Below are 16990 nucleotides of genomic sequence, written 5' to 3'. Positions count from 1 at the left end.
CCGTTTTTTGTACTATCTACTTTTTTTTCTTGTACACTTCTTCGCCGCTTTGGATATAGTCTGGACCCCCCCTTTTCCTTTTCCACAGTTGGAGTTGGATACCCCGTCGTTGCACAGATTCTTCTTCTTCGTTGTATTCGCACATCGCATATCGCAGTAATGTTTTGTATCTTTTCGTTCATCCGTACATATAAGTCTGTAATTTCTAGTCGCGATCTAATACATAGTATATTGTTCATCTACGCTGCGTTTTCGTGTTGTCATCGTACCCAAGATTATGGTTATGATGTTTTGCTGGTACTTTTTCTTTGCTCGACGGTACACTGGTACACGAGACGCTGGTACGCTAACCCAACAATGGTGTATTTTCCATGTACCCTCACAACCCACCCATGGTTCGGCGCCAAGCTGCTGAGCTAACATTACATTGAGTGGGTTTTCACTCGCTGGTAGATGGTGGGTCGAAAAAGAGTGAGTGAGTCGAACAGACCAACCAGACAGATACCGTACAGTCACAATGAATCCAAGTAACGAAGAGAAGGGCAGATCAGTGAAAAGCCTGTCACTGTCGCCTTGCGCGTACCATGGAAAGCAAGGGGGGTAGTGAAATCTCTTCCTAGTGGAGGGTGGATGGATGGGTATATATATCTTCTTTTTCTCGTCCTTCTCCTGACTTGCCTTTCATATCTACACTTTGTTCTCACAACGCAGATTCCAATTCTCTTATCCAAATCAAAAGCCCGAGAATCAACTCCAACCTTCAACCACCACAATGTTCCGAACACTCACCCATCTGCGTCTCCGCGCGCGCCCCCTCCTCGCCATAACCAAACCCTTCGTCGTCGACGTCGGAGCAGCGAAATCCCGCACGCCAACCTGGGAGCCAACACTACACCTGGATAGCCTCTGCCAAGACGACTCACCCCCCGATAACAGCGACGAGACAGACTTCCAGCCCGAGATGTGGATGAGCACGTTCAGCGCGTTCGATCCGGGGGCGATGCGACCGCTGCTTACAAGCGGGCTGTCGATGCCGGGAGGGATGGCAATCTTCGGTTCGCGGGTCGAGAGGGGTAGTACTGCGGGCGGGATGGGAGTTGAAGCGACGCCTACTGTGAAGGAACAGGCAGATTCGTGGATCGATCGGCTGCCGCGGTTTTTGCAACCGCAGGTTGGTACGACGTATGAGATGGTACGGAGTGGTCGGGAAGAGTCTGAACGCGGAGTCGGCAGGCGGGTCGGGCTTCTGCAACAAGTTTTGTATGGTGTGCCGGAGCCGGAAGCAGTTGTGTGTGGAGCGGTGAGGAAAAGGGGGTGGGTGCATAAGGTGGTTTATGGGGTCCAAGATGAGGATGAAGATGTTGTTCGAGTTGTTGTGGAGGATGCGGGTGAGAAGGAAGCTGTTGTGGTTGCGGTTGCCGAAGTCGTAGGAGGTGAGGCGGCAGTGATGCGGAAAGAGACGGGTGACTTCGACGTCATTGCGAAGTAGAAGTCAGGGTGCTGCGATGGTTTGGAAGGTGGGGTCCTTGTGCCTGCTCTCTTTTTCGCCATCTTCCTTCTTTGCGTGTGGGGCGTGAGCTTTCGATAGACACTCTTCGATTTGGAGGTTCGGTTCGTCGATGCAATAAATTGGCTTCTGGGGTTGAATCTTGTCGACTAGACTGTTCTCGATGTCCATGTAACCGTGCTATGTGATCCATGATTATGGTAGAATATTTTATCATACTATACGGTTAGCATCGATCAGAACTGAGGCGACCAAACGCCTGTGTAGATAGCCAGGTGCGATGATGCAGACACGCTCTGCAATCAGCAACCCAGGCTTCCTCCCTCCTTCCTTCTACTGTGAGCCTCTCCAATACAGCAGTCTCAGTCTCGAACCTTATTGAGTGATCGTGCTAGACTCTCGTACCTGTCGTACTCCTCGACTTCCAACTTAACCAGCATTTATCGCTTCCAACGCCAACGTTCCAGCTACTCATTTTATTTCGCTCACACATTCTTTGAACTATTAGCCAGCAATACGCCTATCCTCCTCTTACACTTAGCCAGCTGTCCGTTTCAAAACACGCAGTGAAGCTCAGCCCTGCACCAGCACGCGGGAAGATCTACGCCACGCATTGAAGCGAAGGTACAGCCACTCAGAACAGCCTTACACGGTCGAAGAGGGGCTTATCTTCATCTTCTTAGATACTGTACACTCTCTACGCAGCTCTCCACAGACGAGTCTCCCAGCGAGCCAACGAAACAGCAAACACACGCACACATACGAGGGCCCAGATCAGCATGAATCCAACGATCCTCGGCAGCGATGATGATGAAAACCAGCAACGGATGCTTCAAGTGATGGCTACGTTGAGGGGAGAAAAACCACACCTTCGCGTATCCTCTTCTTCTCAACAACCTGGTTTCGATCCCGATCCCCAGTTTGCTATGCACATGCAAAATAGTGGCTTGAGTAAATCACAAGCAGAACGGTTGCAATCGTCCACACTAAATCCCAAATCTGGACAATCCTCACAGATGCCGCTCTCGAATGAGACGCATACGAACCCATCTGCATCACGTGTTAAACCAATGAACTCAAAAGTGTCGTTCTCAAATCCAGACCAGGCGGCTCCAGATCGCACAATCCTTAATCAAGGCACTCCATCAACAGTGTCGTTTGATACACTGGCCGGTTTTATATCTCATCTGAGGGCGAGATCGTGCTCTAAGTGTGGCGGGCGTTCCTTTCAATCTCCGACAAATATTAGCCATCTGTTTCACAGGTGGCGAACTGGAATGGCTAAACTATCGTCTTCTTGGACTTGCAGTGGTTGCTCAACTCTATGCTGTGTAGGGTGCATCGCAAACCCATCGACAAGACTATCATCGATCACTTTCCGCGGAAAAAAAGTATCTTGGTGTTGCGATGGCGGGCGATTGTTCCTGATCTTCGTTCTACTTTGCGGTTTCGATGAAAACTTCAACGCAGCCAAGTTGGAAGAGACGTCAAGATCGAAGGCGGCGCACGAAGGCTATAACTACAGCAAAGGCAAGTACCGTAAGTTGGCTAATTCAGGACATGGTGGAGATGCTATGTCTTCGAGCTATATGCCAGGGGGAATGGGCTGTGGCTTCGAATTAGGTCCTGATCACGATGCTGACAATGAGTCTCGTTCGTTTGAGCCAGACGGGTCGCTCGGGATCGGTCGTAAGCGGCCCAGCTTTTCCATACCAGATAGTGTTCGCAACGCACAGAACACGCGACAGACTCAGGACGCCTTTAACAGCTTCCTACTAGGTTTGCTCAAGGGCTTGTTGCCCTCGCTCAATGAAGGATCTGCCTTTGACTGTTCTCCGTCCGAAGTAGTCAACGTCATGCTTTTGGAAAGCAAAGTCCTCAACTTCTGCACCGAGCTCTTGCGAAACGAGTCCCTAGAGGATGCCACTAAGCGGAAGGATTTGTATCACACACTCTTGGGCTTTCTCTACACAATCGGCACGCATCACGGAACAGCCAAACGCACCGTCTTCGACGAACAGCCGCTACGATTGGATAAGTCCAGCCTTCTTGTATCCACCTTCGTTGGCAGTTCAACAGTCTGCGATGAGACTACACAGTCTCTTGCAGACAGTATCTGCAACTTCAGCCAGCAATCTTCTTTGATACTCCAGGCAGCCGAAAACGACGAAGGTGACTTCCAAACTGGGGACGGTCAGAATTTACTTATGCTTTGTCGTCGGATCTCGGGCCTTTCACAAACCCTTCTTGCTAGTGGTAACGCGAGCTCTTTTGGCCACACCAAAACTCCACTGGTTGTCAGTCCGATTACCGAAGTAGCCAATGAACTGATTTTGGCAACACACGCATTCAATTTCGAAGCAACGAAACTGACGACATCTATGCATGGACGCTTCAAACGCTTGATCTTCGAAATTAAGACATTGAGGACAAGTCTGCCACGCGGAATTTTCGTCAGATACGCTACAGATAGACCTGATGTTATGAAGGCCGTCATTATTGGTCCTCACGACACACCTTACGAAAACGGTATCTTCGAGTTCGATATCTTCTGCCCACAGGACTATCCGAAGAGTCCACCGTCGGTTCATTTCAAGGGAACAGGAGGTGGTACAGCAGAAATCAACCCAAACTTATACGTGGACGGAACAGTATGTCTGTCTATCTTGGGAACTTGGCACGGAGAGCCTTGGAGACCTGAAGAAAGTACGTTGCTCCAGGTACTGATCTCGATCCAAGCAATGATATTCTGCGAACAACCTTGGTTCAATGAGCCAGGAAGAGGATTTTCTGGTCGCAGTAGATCTGAGATGACGAGAGGGCCGTGGGACAGATACAACGAGAAGATCCGCGAGCTCACTGTACGCCATGCAATGCTGAAATGGCTGGATCGACCTCCTCGACTGTGGCAAGATGTGTGCCACCGACACTTCAAGGACACTGTGCATCGTATCCTCCTGACCGTCAAAGATTGGGCTCAAAAGTCGCAATCAAATCGCCCAAACAGCGAATTGTCTGACAGTTTTGACAGCGACGACCTTGCTGCCATGGTTTGCGAAAAGAGACGTGAGCTTGCACCGATACTCCCACGTCTGCAAGCAGCTTTGGTCAAATATGGCGCTCCTGTTGTTCCGCTTAGTCCATATCCAGGTGCTGTGGATTTGCGACCGGAGATACCACATGCAGCACCACAACCTGCTGTGACCCCAGATATTCTCTGTCCGCAACCAATCACCTTTTCATACTATTCGATTTTGAATCAGCCAACCCCAGGCCCGAGTTCCAGACAGGCTCATAATCGGGACTCATCCGTCAACCCGCTCCCCAATCCTCAAGGATATGGCGCAGAGCCTCATCCTGCTCCGGCTGGTCGTGGTGAACATGAAGCAGGCGGTGATTCTAGGAATGTCAGGCATCTAGATTACTTTGAATTCCCAACTTTCGGTCGTGGTGAACATCAATCAAGCGGTCAACCTGGTGTTGCGGGGTATCAAGGTCGCTATATACTCCCGAATCATCACGCTGGGCATGGAAGAGGATCTGGTGGGGACGTGCAGAGCTGGCTTGAAGGAACACAACCGGAAGGAGGTCGTGGTGAGTCTTCATCGCACCGCAGAATTTATAGACTTGGTAAAGTTCGCGCTCGTGGTGGACGTGGCAGTCGTGGCGGCCGTGGTAGTCGTGGTAGTCGTGGAGATCGGGGTGGACATGGAACATAGGGCTGAACTATTCTCATAGTTGAGCGTCGCGCGAGATGACCAGAAGATGGTATTCTTCATAGTTACAAATAGGCCCATCTTGCGCATTCAGGTGTTTGACTTTTGCGTCCTACGTGTATCAGCCTGTACAACCCAAGAAATCCGCCATGTGAACACTGTGAAATCAGGAACAAAAGTCTGTTACATGTCCAGAGGAGTTTGATCTATGGCCTTACCGAGTGTTATGCCCCCGCATTCCATCTATCTACGGTTTCAACGTCAACTATCTTGAAGAGGCCCTTGAACAGTTCTCACGCTCAGTACGACCTGAACTAGAGCATCCAAGCCCGCCGCGTTACTTGGACGCCAGCTTTCTTCTATCCAGTAGACTGTCTGCTGATATCGTCGTTTACTTTTGCGATCGCCTAATCCCGTTCTAGCTTATGCATGTGTTATCTGCCTTGCGAGTTGAGGCCAAAAGACTCTTTTTGTCCTACCTAAATGCATGATACAACTATACCAATGCTATCTGGCTTATGACAGCGCGGTTTATAGCTATCCAGACTATGCTGTCGACTTCTCACGCTGTCAATGCAAAAAAAGTGGCAAAAAGAACAACGGACCTGCCTTGGGCGTAGTTTTCAGCCGTAGATGTGCCATGGTTGTTGAAAACCCAAGCTGTTGTATTTAGCCAGCGCGGTTTTATCACGAGTTGGGGGTTCGAACTTGCAACCCTCGTCTAACTTAATAGGTAGGTTGCTTGCTTTTCTCCCAGCCCAATCCCGCCAAGCGACTTTTCCAAGTCACTTGGATTGATGGTAGAGAGTAGAGTTTTGGAGAATATATGGAAGGTAGGTAGTAAGAATCGGGAGGTTATTTCGTGGGTAAGAGGAAGAAGGACGAAAGCGAGGGCAGTGGTGAAAGAAGGTGTTGTGTGAAAACGGGGTGTGGGGCATGTGGAGACTACGTGGATCAGTGAAAGCCAAAAACAGGCACACGAGCAGACACCGCCATATGAGCTAAGAGAATGTGCCCTAACAATCTTAAGAACTTCCTATCGATATTACAACCCAGCAACGCAGGTGGTAGGCAAGGGGAGATTCGATGGCAACTAATCAGACACTTTGGCTTCCTGCTGGGGAGGGACGTTTGGCGACTAGATGGAGAATAATGGACAACAGTCTCTCTAGAGTAAATAAAACAAGGCATCTTGCCACCCCTGAAAGAATTCTGCGGTTCTGTAGGTGCATACTAACGTGCCTTCCCCCAATCTTACCTTCACATTGGTCACTCCCGGGCTGTTCGATACCGCTTTTAGAAGCACGAGAAAAACAACACTTTGACGGACGAGGCGAGTCGTTCATCTGCTTAAGTCCTATATGCGGCGCTGTATTTGAGATACTTAGACAGTGATCTTCGCATGCACTGCAAAGTGGACATAACAAATCAAAACGAGGCAGTGCCCCCCCCTCCATTGTGGTATGTCTACTTTACTCAACATCGAGAGAGACTAGATCACACTAAGCGTCAGGTAGGTTCCTGAAAGAATATAGCCAGAAATTGGGGCGAGGAACCAAGTGAAAGGCGGCTGAACGCTAAACAAGCATTGCTCTATCAACTAGAACATGATCCGCCAACCCGGGAGCGCGGAACTTGATCCGTTGTGCAGGCAATGTTTGAGGAAGCTCTCTCACAAGACGGACCTAACTTTTTGGATGCGATATTGGTTGGTTGTAACTGCACGCCAGGAGTCTTAAGCTTATACATCGAAATTCTGCTGGGCAGACTGTAGCTGGCGAGAAAAATAAAATCGTATGTAGATATTCCAATCTTGTCAAGTCCCTCTGAGCGAAAGATTTGGTCATTAGTCTCTTTATGGGAAACACAATTGACTCTTCTTAACACATACAAAAAACAGATATAGTAAGTGACGATGGTAATGATGATGCACGCTCTCGAAATACCAGGAACCAGGGTGCAGCGGAAGGATTTAGAGCAGTATACGCCTTGCGTGCACATTAAAAAACTTTCAATTGTGTAGTTTTGCGGCTTGTAGAAGCCACAAAGAATATAGCCTACTTCCCGCTTTCACAGTGACCGAGAGGCACGATCGATACCGCGATGGGGTGATTTTCGACGGCGTATCGATAGATCGATCAGCATGCCGTCATCGCCGCCCGCATCACCAACAACGCGACAGCGCCCAAACCGAGTCACGCAAGATTGTCTAAGCTATTATTGCCAGAATGGGTCAGGGAACTTCCCATGCCGATCCACACTTGACTCTCGGTGCGCACGTCTCGCCTCTCTTCATTGCAGCGCAAACAGACTTCTCTGTACTGACACCCGCCAGAGCAGCTTAGCTACACCATCGCCCAACGCTTTGCGCAAAAGAGCTTCTCCCCCCTCGAACTCTACTGCTTCAATTCTGTGTTCCGCTCGCTTGCCGACACTGAATCCGGGGTGCGATACTGGAGCGAAGCTACACTATGCCGTTTTCTCGAGCTTCCAGATGCGCTGGGCGTGGGTTCAGTCGTCTTTCAGATGGCTAGCTACCTGGGCGCATTCCCATTTGCCAGTCAAGCACCGGCTATCCTTACACATGAGGCACTTCTCAAGGTTGTGACTATCCTTACCGAGAGATACGGAGCAGTTGTCAAGAAGAGGGGACGTGAACTCTGGCTCAGGGAGCTTTACAGGAGCATGGCCATATACGACAATGGCATAAGGCCGAGCTTGGAAGAGACAGAGAACGATATATCAAAGTCTGGAGGGACGAAGGGATCGAGCAGTAATCTTGGTTTTGCGATCGATGCGCCAGGAGGGGATGAGGAAGATGGCCAGGAAGAAGAGGACGACGAACTGGTGCTGGCAGCACTCGAGTCTATGGATGCTCTCGAGACTTTCAGGCACGGCGAACAGTCACATATTCAGCACTCGATGATCCCAACGGATAATCTTCTCAAGCTGGTTGAATTACTACTTCTGATTGCGCCGATAGATGCGCAGCAGAGTATTTCTACACTGGCCCCAGAGATGTCCGATGATCGCGTTGAGGAGTTGAGAGAGGTTGCCAATGTGATCGTTTCTTCATTCGGCATTGAAAAGCACCCAGGCGTCACGTATCGTACTTTCAACACCGTCATATCCGCTTCTCTACCCTATGTGTTTGACGGCCTAAACCCGCTGTTCGAACACTTCCTCTTTGCGAAGGACTTTGATCTCTCCAAACGACGCAAGTCCAGCACGACATCTCCCACAGCAGAAGCGCTTCCTGTCATACCTCCACCAAAACCTGTAGCAGACCCAGAGCCAATTCTGCGCAACCCGGGCGACATCCTCAGCCTAACACTTCTTAGCCAGCTGTCTTTCTTCATCAAAGGCAGCAATCTGTTCCGACGTCTGCGCCCCTTATACAGCGGCAATACACACGGCTTCAGCATGGGATCTTTCGAAAAGCAGTGCTTCAATTGGCGGGCTCCCACCATCCTGCTAGTCTCAGGTCGTCTCCTTCCGTCGACACCATCGAGTACCCGTGAACGCGCTCTTCAGGATATGATCCCTCCCAAACGCTTCCCAGACAGCATATCTGAGACCGCCGAGAACCAGACGCTCACTTACGGTGCATACATACCCACACAGTGGAAACACCATGGTAAAACCTGTTTCGGTGACTCGACGGCGAAACTGTTCCAATTGTCACCTACCCACGATGTCTTCTCCGCCTCAGACTTCAGCCACGACTACGTCTACTTCAACAAGTCGCCCACTCATCCGGCGGGTCTGGGCTTCGGCACCCCGGTTCCACACCAATCGGCTCACATGCAATCACACTCTCTTTTCCGTCCTGGACCAGTGTCGTTGCACCTCGATGACGCGCTTGAGTTTGGTATCTTCACGCACCTTGCTGAAGGAGGCGGATCCTTCCATCCAAGCAAACTACCGTGTCGAAAGGGCAAGGATTGGCAGGATCGTTTTGAGATCGAGAGACTGGAGGTGTGGGGATGTGGCGGTGATGAGATCGCTGAGGCTCAGAGGAAGGAGTGGGCATGGCAGGAGCGCGAGGCAGAGGCAAGGCGAAGGATCAATCTTGGAACCGGAGATATGGAGGCGGATAGACAGCTGTTGGAAATGGCGGGGCTTGTCGGAGCGGGCCGGAGTGGTGGGAGTATGACTTGATGATTTGCGAACAAAGGAGAAAACTGGGAAGGCACATAGGCCGGCCTCTGGGGCAGAGATAATTCGGAGTCTCAAGACAAAGTAGGTCACGAAGTAATGCCAATGGATATGAATATGAACTCGAGTTGTGTTGTTCCCCATTCTTGCAAATGCTGGGTATGTGACGTTGTAGCGGTGATCTTCCTACAACTTGACTGTGCCCAAACGCCTTCGATGCCTTTCGGTGTGTATACATATGATACAAATCCTCCTCTTCGATTCAAACCCTCATCCACCATCTCACGACTCAGCAATCTTCTCAACATCCATCACTTCTCACGCTCATCCTTGCCTAACCCCGAATTAGCTCAACCCCCACTCTCAACCCAAACCACCAAAGCCCAAACTCACCTCTGCTTATGCTTCGGATTCTTGCTGCAGATGATATACACATATCGGCCCTTCTTCCTCCTCACGCTCTTACACCCATCGCACAGTTTCTTCACCGAGCTGCGCACCTTCATCCCGCGCGTCTGCAATAGTGGTTGTACCCGCAAGCCATTGAATCGCGCGACGAGACTCGTTATGCTGGGTCGTTGGGGTGTGGATCGCGCGGTGGTGTGGGTGTGGGTGTGCAGGCAGCGGGTGGGGAGCGCGGGGCGGGCGAGGAGGGTTTGGCGCAAGGGAGCGAGGAGTGCGCGGGGCAGCATTTTGGCGGTTTGGCGGTTCGGAAACTGAGCGTGGTGGGGTTTGGCGGCCTGGTGATGCTGATCGATGGATTGTCCGATGGACGGGAAGTTCATGTCGGAGGTTCGGCGCTTGCGGAGATGTGCACGGACATGTGTTGGATTGCAATGGACCACGTGGAAATACCTTTCACTCTGTTGTGTCATACCGCGCTGGCGGGCATGAGGCGACTGCCACTCCTAACGCAGTGGCACACTATTGGCACCACCTATCGCTGCACATATTTGAGAGGCTGAACTGTCGGTGCTACCCAGAACAGTACCTTGGAGTGTCAACCGCTTAACAAACTCATCACATCGGTCGATTGGAGATAACGTTCGAGTACAGATGTTAATCATAGCTTCTCAGCACATGGTTGTGATTAGGTCACTTGTCTGGGTCCAAACTGCATTGTGGGAAAGTATGTGATTTAAAACTAAACTTCTAGGTGGGTATGAAAATCCAGACGAGTAACGAAATGCCTAATCAAGCCACAAAATGAACGAACGAAACGCGACGAGATCTACTCATGGAGGCTCAACAATAATCAAAAGGGTAGCAATCAACGCCTTGGCCATGCATGTAAGAACGAAGGAAGGGTAAAACCCTGGCACCTGATCAACGCCCGGGGCTGCGTCTCCGGGTCCCCACTGGTGTACGGCAGCTAAGCCCTGCTGCAGGGTCGCCGATCAGCAGCAGTCAGCAGTCAGCATGCTGTGCATATCTCATACCTTGCCCCAACCAAGCGGTTTATTCCGCCCTTGGTTTGGGCCCCAGTACTCGCGGCTATCCTTGTAGTCGCCGCGCTCGACGCCCTCACCGAACAGATTCCGGATCTTGGTAGCCCGTTCCGCATCACGGGGTTTGAGCTGGAACGTGAATGGAACTGGCTTTGCGATGAGCAGGATTGTCATGTCTAGAGAAGCGTCGGCAGGTTTCTGGGAAACATCGCCCCATTCTAGGGGCTTGTAGACGGGTTGCGCCGGCTTCTGCTTCTTGAGTTCTGTACGAGATCCGGGGTAGATGTATTTGGAGAGAATGGTGTGCTCCATTGTTGGTTCTTGTGTTCCAATGCCTGCATTGAGCTCTTCGCTGGAAATGGAAGCCTTCTCATTCATGCCAATTCCGTTTGGCAATTGCAAGGATGATGTGTTTGTGCTCTCTGATGATCGATTGATGTTGAATAACCACGCGATGGATCCAATTCCGACAAGCAAGTCTTCGTCCGCTACCGACTGGCCTTGACATAGTCTCCGGCCGTAGCCAAATTGTGTCGAGTTGATGATGGTGGGATACTGAGTAAGAGGTTCTCGATAAGATGGGTACTCCGGTTTGATCCACCGGAGGGGATTGAAGGTCTCGGGATCAGGGAACATATCAGGATCACGCGCGATTGCCCTGTGAACTCCTCATTAGCCAATTGAGCACAGTGTCTTCGAGTTGGGACAACTTACCATTCGAGAGGGTGGATGGTGCTACCCTTGGGAATGTGGTAGCCATTGTATTCATCGTCCTGCGACAGGTAATGGGGGATACCCGTCGGGACAGGTGGACGCCAGCGCATACATTCGCGAATGATGGCCCGAAGAAAAGGTAGGTTCGGACGGTCTCCTTGAACAGGTAAACGGTCTCCACAGACGCGATCCAGCTCTTCATGTAACATTGGCAGGTATTGTGGATAGTGTGTCATCGCTAGACAGAAGGTCTGCATTGGAGCAGCGATTGTGAGAGCACCTGCAATACCATGCATCCCAACCGCGTATGCACCCTCGAGGTCGGAGTTGAAGCCCCATTTGCTGCGATTTTCCAGAAAGATTTTCATCCACGAAAGAGGTGCTTCTTTCCCTTGGATATCCTTCTCGACCTGAGCCTGCATGGTCTGAAAGAACGTTCGTTCAGTCTTAGCGCGCCTCCGCTCCCATGCTTTTGCTGGGGAGAGCCAGTCAGGAAGAGCCATCAGAAATGGTAGCTTATTGGCCAGAGACCCAGTAGGAGAGACGCCGATAAGGAGTTCGCGCGCACGCTGTTTGAGTTCATCACTGGCTTCGCTATGACCCCAAGCCAGACGACAGGTAACACGAGATATAAAAGACTCCAGGACTTGATTGTATCGATCCGGGTCGTCCAGTAGCTCGACTAGCATTCGTTTTGCCTCCATTTCAGGATAGTGATGGAATTGGACCTTCTCCGATTCGCGCATGATTACGCTTGCGAACTTTCTTTGACGGGTCCAACCATCATTTCTGCTCAGCAGAGGAAGGTATTGTGCGCTCGAGCGGTTGTCGTCAATCAGGGCAGGGATATGTGGTCGATCGGAGTAGATGGCTGCCCTCTTGGACAACAAGTCCCTAGCGATATGGTCTGAAGATATCCAGACGTGATTGGATCCGGCCAAGTTGACCTGGTAGATAGGGCCGTATTCTTTGCCCCAATCTGCGAACTTGATGAAGCCGTTCTTCTCGGGAACTTCAAGCGCTGAACCCAAGAAAGGATAACCTGACGATCTCAAGTCAGTTGTATTCTCAGGATATACCAGGTACGTTGAAATGTGGTCACATACCTTTTGGACCAGGTAGTTCCTTCAAACCAGTTGGAATCTTGTTACAACGAGATGTATTCAAGTACTTGTATAGTGCATATGCACCGAATAAGACGACCCCAAGAATTAATGTAGGAAATGCCATGATGGCAGTATGTAGGTCGAGAGGACCTCAATTTGGTTCACTGCCCAGATACAAGACCTGGATGGTTGTATGAGTATGGGATATGAACGGCCTTTTCTGAACAGGGTTTCAAGGGCATCACATACACATATAAGAGATAAGGCAGCGATAAATTGTGACCGTTCTTGTCTCAAGACTCCTGCGCAGGGAGAGAAGTTTCGAATGCCGATCCGTGCGCCCCGCAGGCTACTGAGTATCACAACGGGTAGAGTGGATCACAGCTTCTGTTTTTGGAAACACATGCGAGTTACTACGATTCGTTTGGATGTGGGTCTTGCTTGATCGCTGCGGCCATGCTCTACTTTGAGTTTACTCAGCTGAAGACTGCGTCTGCGTGTCAGGCTTTAAATTGTATACCCCTCGTCCGAAGTCCGCTCACAGTCTGCTCACTCATCAGCAAGAGTCGAAGATCAGGCCAAACGGGCATTGCCTATCAGGTCACCATGTGTCACATCGACGATGTAGTGCAGGCCAAGCTTCATAGACAATAGGCCTGCTCTGCTCCAGAATGAGTAATCTTCGAAATCACGGTTCTCCCGAGAGTGACCATTCGCTTCACAAACGTACACATCATAGTCAGTCTGTAGGCATGTTTGGCGAATGGTTCTCGCCAAGAAGTGTACGAACTGGTACCAAGCAAATCGACTTTCTTGCTGCATCAATTTCTAACACTCATTAGTGAGATTGGTGAAATCAAGAGAGCGCGATCCTACGTACGCCGGTGATCTATTTGTGTCTCTGACAGTATTTCGTGAAACAACATCGAGCCGTAGAACTAAAAGTGGCTAGGAGCTGATACTGTTACGGCCCCAAGGGACGCTCCCTGCTCATGGGATCCCTGATTCTAGATAATGCGACTACAGGATCTGGTGTGTGGATGCGATGTCAAGTCGTGGTCAGTGTTTGATACTGCAGGCGATCGTCGTTGAAACTGAGTGTTTCGAGTGACCAATGGGTATTCCAGGATCTGCCTGGGTAGCGGCACGCACATCACGGTACATCAGATAACGGATTACTCACTCCGACTCACCGACCTCCGTCGTACCAGATTGGCATGCGCTGAGTGAGGAGAGCTGAGTGAGGAGAGCCGACATGAGAAGACCGGAACGTATTCCTAGCGCCTCGCTTGATCCCGCGACCGCAACGTCATTGCTTAGCAAAGACCGCATCCCCTGAACATGAACCCTTCGAATCCTCTATCTTGTAGATCAGACTGTCAAACTGTAATTCTTACTAGACTTGCATTTGGGCGAGTAAAGACAGTAAAATTAAGAATGGTGGACGCCTGGTCAGCCCCCAAAACTAGGATATGCTGTAACACGTTAAATATAGCTCGTGAAACCTAGTCTCTAGCTCTATTTTGGGTTCTGTCAGAACTGCTCAAACAACCCTGTTTCGTCTTGAGTCGATTTTCTATCGGTCATGGTTGGAGACTTTCAACACACGCCTAAGATTTTCCATCGTCTAGGAGGCGTGGCTCGATCAACGCCCCGCGAACGACTGCGCCACAATGTTGTTGATACAGTCATCCATCAGACCATCCACCAGACTATCCAGGCCTGACCGGTCTAGTTGAGGTATAAACATCCAGAGATGTTGCTGGTGTTGCATCCCGGCTGCTCGATACGTCCCTCCCTCGAACATCAACCACGAACCGTGGCACTGCTGCCATCATGCATTTCACCAAGATTCTTAGCTCAATTCTCCTTGCGGTGACTGCTTCAGCATCGCCGCTAGGCTCTCGTAACGTCACTCTGGGCAAGCGTAAAGATTCCGACGGTCAGGCGGGAGCCTACATCACTGCTGGGACGGACGTCGCATTCGCCTTCGTGTATGGATGTAAGACTTGTCCTGACATTCCCTACATGAATCATCATCTCTTTCTGCTATACCATTACTATCGCCACATCTCGTACCTGCTACGATGAATGTTTCATTCGATCCAAAGGACCGCACGCATATTTTCGTTCTTGGCTAACTCGGATGATATAGCTCCCAAGATGCCCGATCTTAGCGATGCGGCTTCGAGCACACAAGTCTCGTATTGGATCGGGATCGATGGAATCAACACGAACAGGGTCATTCAAGCTGGGTTCGATGCTATTAAGGGGTCAGATGGAACTGTCACTTATACGGCGTTCTATGAATGGTATCCAGATACCGTCAATTTTATATCCGCCAGCGACTTCACAGCTAGCGCGGGCGACGGTGAGTACTATGATCATTCTACAGGCCAACATTTTCGAATAGTAGCTGACGATACGACATAGTTGTGTCCATCACAGTCACAGTCATCCAGAGTGGTACTGCCGCGGAGGCCGCCTTCGTCAACAGAAACACCAATAAGTCATATAACACGCCCGTGTTCTACTCTCCGGACGAGGATTCTGATGCAACGGGTATCGACGCTGAGTGGGTGATAGAGCGAGCACCAGGAACTACCCTCGCCGATTTTGGGGAAGTTATCTTCACTGACTGCTCCGCTGCTGACTCCGGCGGATACCAATATTACCTCACAGGGGGTACCACGCTCGACTTGGTGGACACTGGCACCACCTTGGCCACTGGAACTATCGTTGGCGATAATGAAGTGGATATCAAGTACACAGGACCTTGAATGATGGCATGATAGTTCGCCCGCTAGGCAGCTCGTTCGAGTTGCCAGTGTGTGTTTTGGACTTCACACGTATATATATCCATGCGTAAAAAGGTTTTGACAGGTAGCTCACTCATTCTCCTCCGAGGTAGTCTCGAGGATGCTACTTGATAGCTGAAACAAAAGCTGAATTAACGTGTATGAACTGCTTCCGATATCCACCTTCACAACTTGAATTCTAGCCGTTTCCATTGTTCCACTGCAATTACGCCCCCTCGAAAGAGCCACATGTTATGTCCTGCTTTCCAGCTTTGGGTATGACCAAATTATTGTTGAGTAAGATTGTGAAGTATACCATGACAGTAGCTACATACGTAAATAACATCGCCGGTGATGGGGTCAGCCACGCAGCTCTCACTCACAACAGGCTGTTCAGGAGCAAGACTCTGCTTGCTTCTCTCCCCCGTTCTCGTTGGTGGCAGCCAACTTAGCCAGTCGCTCCTGCTCCACCTTCTTGCCATATTCAGTTAAGACGCCGTCTTCCGCGGTAATCCGGATCGGTCCTCCATGGTTCTTACGCCCATCTCCAGGCGTTCGCTCGATCTTTTTGCGATGCGGTGGGTCGTTTTTGTGCGCAGCAGCCCAAGCTAAGGCGTCTTCTACAGCTTTGCTTCGTGGATTTGAGGTTGACGAGCTGTCTTGTGAAGAAGATGATGGGTTGTTGTTAGGGACTTGAGCGGCCATTGATGACGATTTGATCAGAGTTGCTGTGGTTTGTGGATGAAGTGCGGAAGTAGAGAGAAGTCAGGTGCAACGTAAGGAGAACACTTTGGACTCGAGAGTGACAGCAGGAAGTACGTGTTATATGTACGTGGCGTGTGGCTATGCCAAACACGACGTCATATCCATCGACACGTGCATTCGCCCAATCCTGATCCGCCTGAGTAGTACCACCCCCCGCCTGGCTTGGGTGCATAGTTAGAAATTTGCGATTTAGCAGTAGCGCACAGTCTACAACGAGCGACTTTGAACTCTAAAGGAGCTATTTGAACTTATCTACAACACTACTTATTGTCTCAATGTACTTAGAATCAAAGTGGGTATTTAAGAATCATTATTTCAAGGTCTTATCATACATACGCTACTGGTCGATCGAAGAATTTTCCCGACTCAATCACGGTTCACGACCCAAAGCCGAACCAAACTTCGATCAATGGCCGCCTGAACTCTCGAACACGCGTCCGCATTGGTACATTCAGCAGCTAGTCGTTAAAAGACGGCTGATCGACTCTCTGTTACCGTTACTGTGTATCCTTGCTTATCTTTACTGTGTGTAGAGGGGCTGGGTATTAGCTTCTAGACTGAATTACTATACTAGGTTCTTACCGTGTTATGTCGATCTGCTTGTACAATCAGCATGAATACTTGTTTTACCTTTTTCTTTACCTCACGATTTTCTATATAGTAGTAACTCGAGAGTGATAAAGTAGACAAACATCTTAGTATAAGTGTAGACTACTCATAATTCAGGGTAGATTCAGCTAGACACAGAGTCAAACAGCAAATCTACTCTTATTCAGAA

At 50.1% G+C, this 16990-nt stretch overlaps 6 protein-coding genes across 6 annotated transcripts; 4 read left to right on the top strand and 2 right to left on the bottom strand.

Moving 5' to 3' along the window:
- Window positions 1-690: 690 nt before the first annotated feature.
- P153DRAFT_394441 (uncharacterized protein) lies at window positions 691-1586 on the top strand. The gene has a single exon (XM_033671309.1). The coding sequence runs from the start codon at window positions 773-775 to the stop codon at window positions 1487-1489; it is 717 nt and encodes a 238-aa protein (XP_033526670.1). The 5' UTR covers window positions 691-772; the 3' UTR covers window positions 1490-1586.
- A 991-nt stretch (window positions 1587-2577) lies between these two features.
- Window positions 2578-5226, top strand: P153DRAFT_285072 (uncharacterized protein; the record flags this gene model as incomplete). Its single annotated transcript, XM_033663366.1, has 2 exons — window positions 2578-3046; window positions 3131-5226. 2 exons carry the CDS (start codon window positions 2578-2580, stop codon window positions 5224-5226), a joined length of 2565 nt encoding a protein of 854 aa, XP_033526669.1.
- A 2147-nt stretch (window positions 5227-7373) lies between these two features.
- On the top strand, window positions 7374-9855 carry P153DRAFT_429444 (restriction of telomere capping protein 5). The gene is made up of 3 exons (XM_033672773.1): window positions 7374-7494; window positions 7559-9715; window positions 9775-9855. The coding sequence occupies exons 1-2, from the start codon at window positions 7452-7454 to the stop codon at window positions 9382-9384; spliced, it is 1869 nt and encodes a 622-aa protein (XP_033526668.1). The 5' UTR covers window positions 7374-7451; the 3' UTR covers window positions 9385-9715; window positions 9775-9855.
- P153DRAFT_188110 (uncharacterized protein) lies at window positions 9502-10164 on the bottom strand. The gene is made up of 2 exons (XM_033662420.1): window positions 9775-10164; window positions 9502-9715 (listed from the first exon to the last, which is right to left on the bottom strand). The coding sequence occupies exons 1-2, from the start codon at window positions 10071-10073 to the stop codon at window positions 9706-9708; spliced, it is 309 nt and encodes a 102-aa protein (XP_033526667.1). The 5' UTR covers window positions 10074-10164; the 3' UTR covers window positions 9502-9705.
- A 467-nt stretch (window positions 10165-10631) lies between these two features.
- On the bottom strand, window positions 10632-12997 carry P153DRAFT_187953 (cytochrome P450). Its single transcript, XM_033662419.1, has 3 exons — window positions 12650-12997; window positions 11544-12585; window positions 10632-11487 (listed from the first exon to the last, which is right to left on the bottom strand). Exons 1-3 carry the CDS (start codon window positions 12771-12773, stop codon window positions 10815-10817), a joined length of 1839 nt encoding a protein of 612 aa, XP_033526666.1. The 5' UTR covers window positions 12774-12997; the 3' UTR covers window positions 10632-10814.
- Window positions 12998-14164: 1167 nt separating this feature from the next.
- On the top strand, window positions 14165-15621 carry P153DRAFT_364703 (concanavalin A-like lectin/glucanase). The gene is made up of 3 exons (XM_033667661.1): window positions 14165-14651; window positions 14805-15020; window positions 15083-15621. Exons 1-3 carry the CDS (start codon window positions 14486-14488, stop codon window positions 15427-15429), a joined length of 729 nt encoding a protein of 242 aa, XP_033526665.1. The 5' UTR covers window positions 14165-14485; the 3' UTR covers window positions 15430-15621.
- The last annotated feature ends 1369 nt before the right edge of the window (window positions 15622-16990 follow it).

Source organism: Dothidotthia symphoricarpi, assembly GCF_010015815.1.
Source record: "Dothidotthia symphoricarpi CBS 119687 unplaced genomic scaffold P153scaffold_5, whole genome shotgun sequence".
Classification (NCBI taxonomy): Eukaryota; Fungi; Ascomycota; class Dothideomycetes; order Pleosporales; family Dothidotthiaceae; genus Dothidotthia; species Dothidotthia symphoricarpi.
This window is presented reverse-complemented; position numbering and strand designations above follow the sequence as displayed.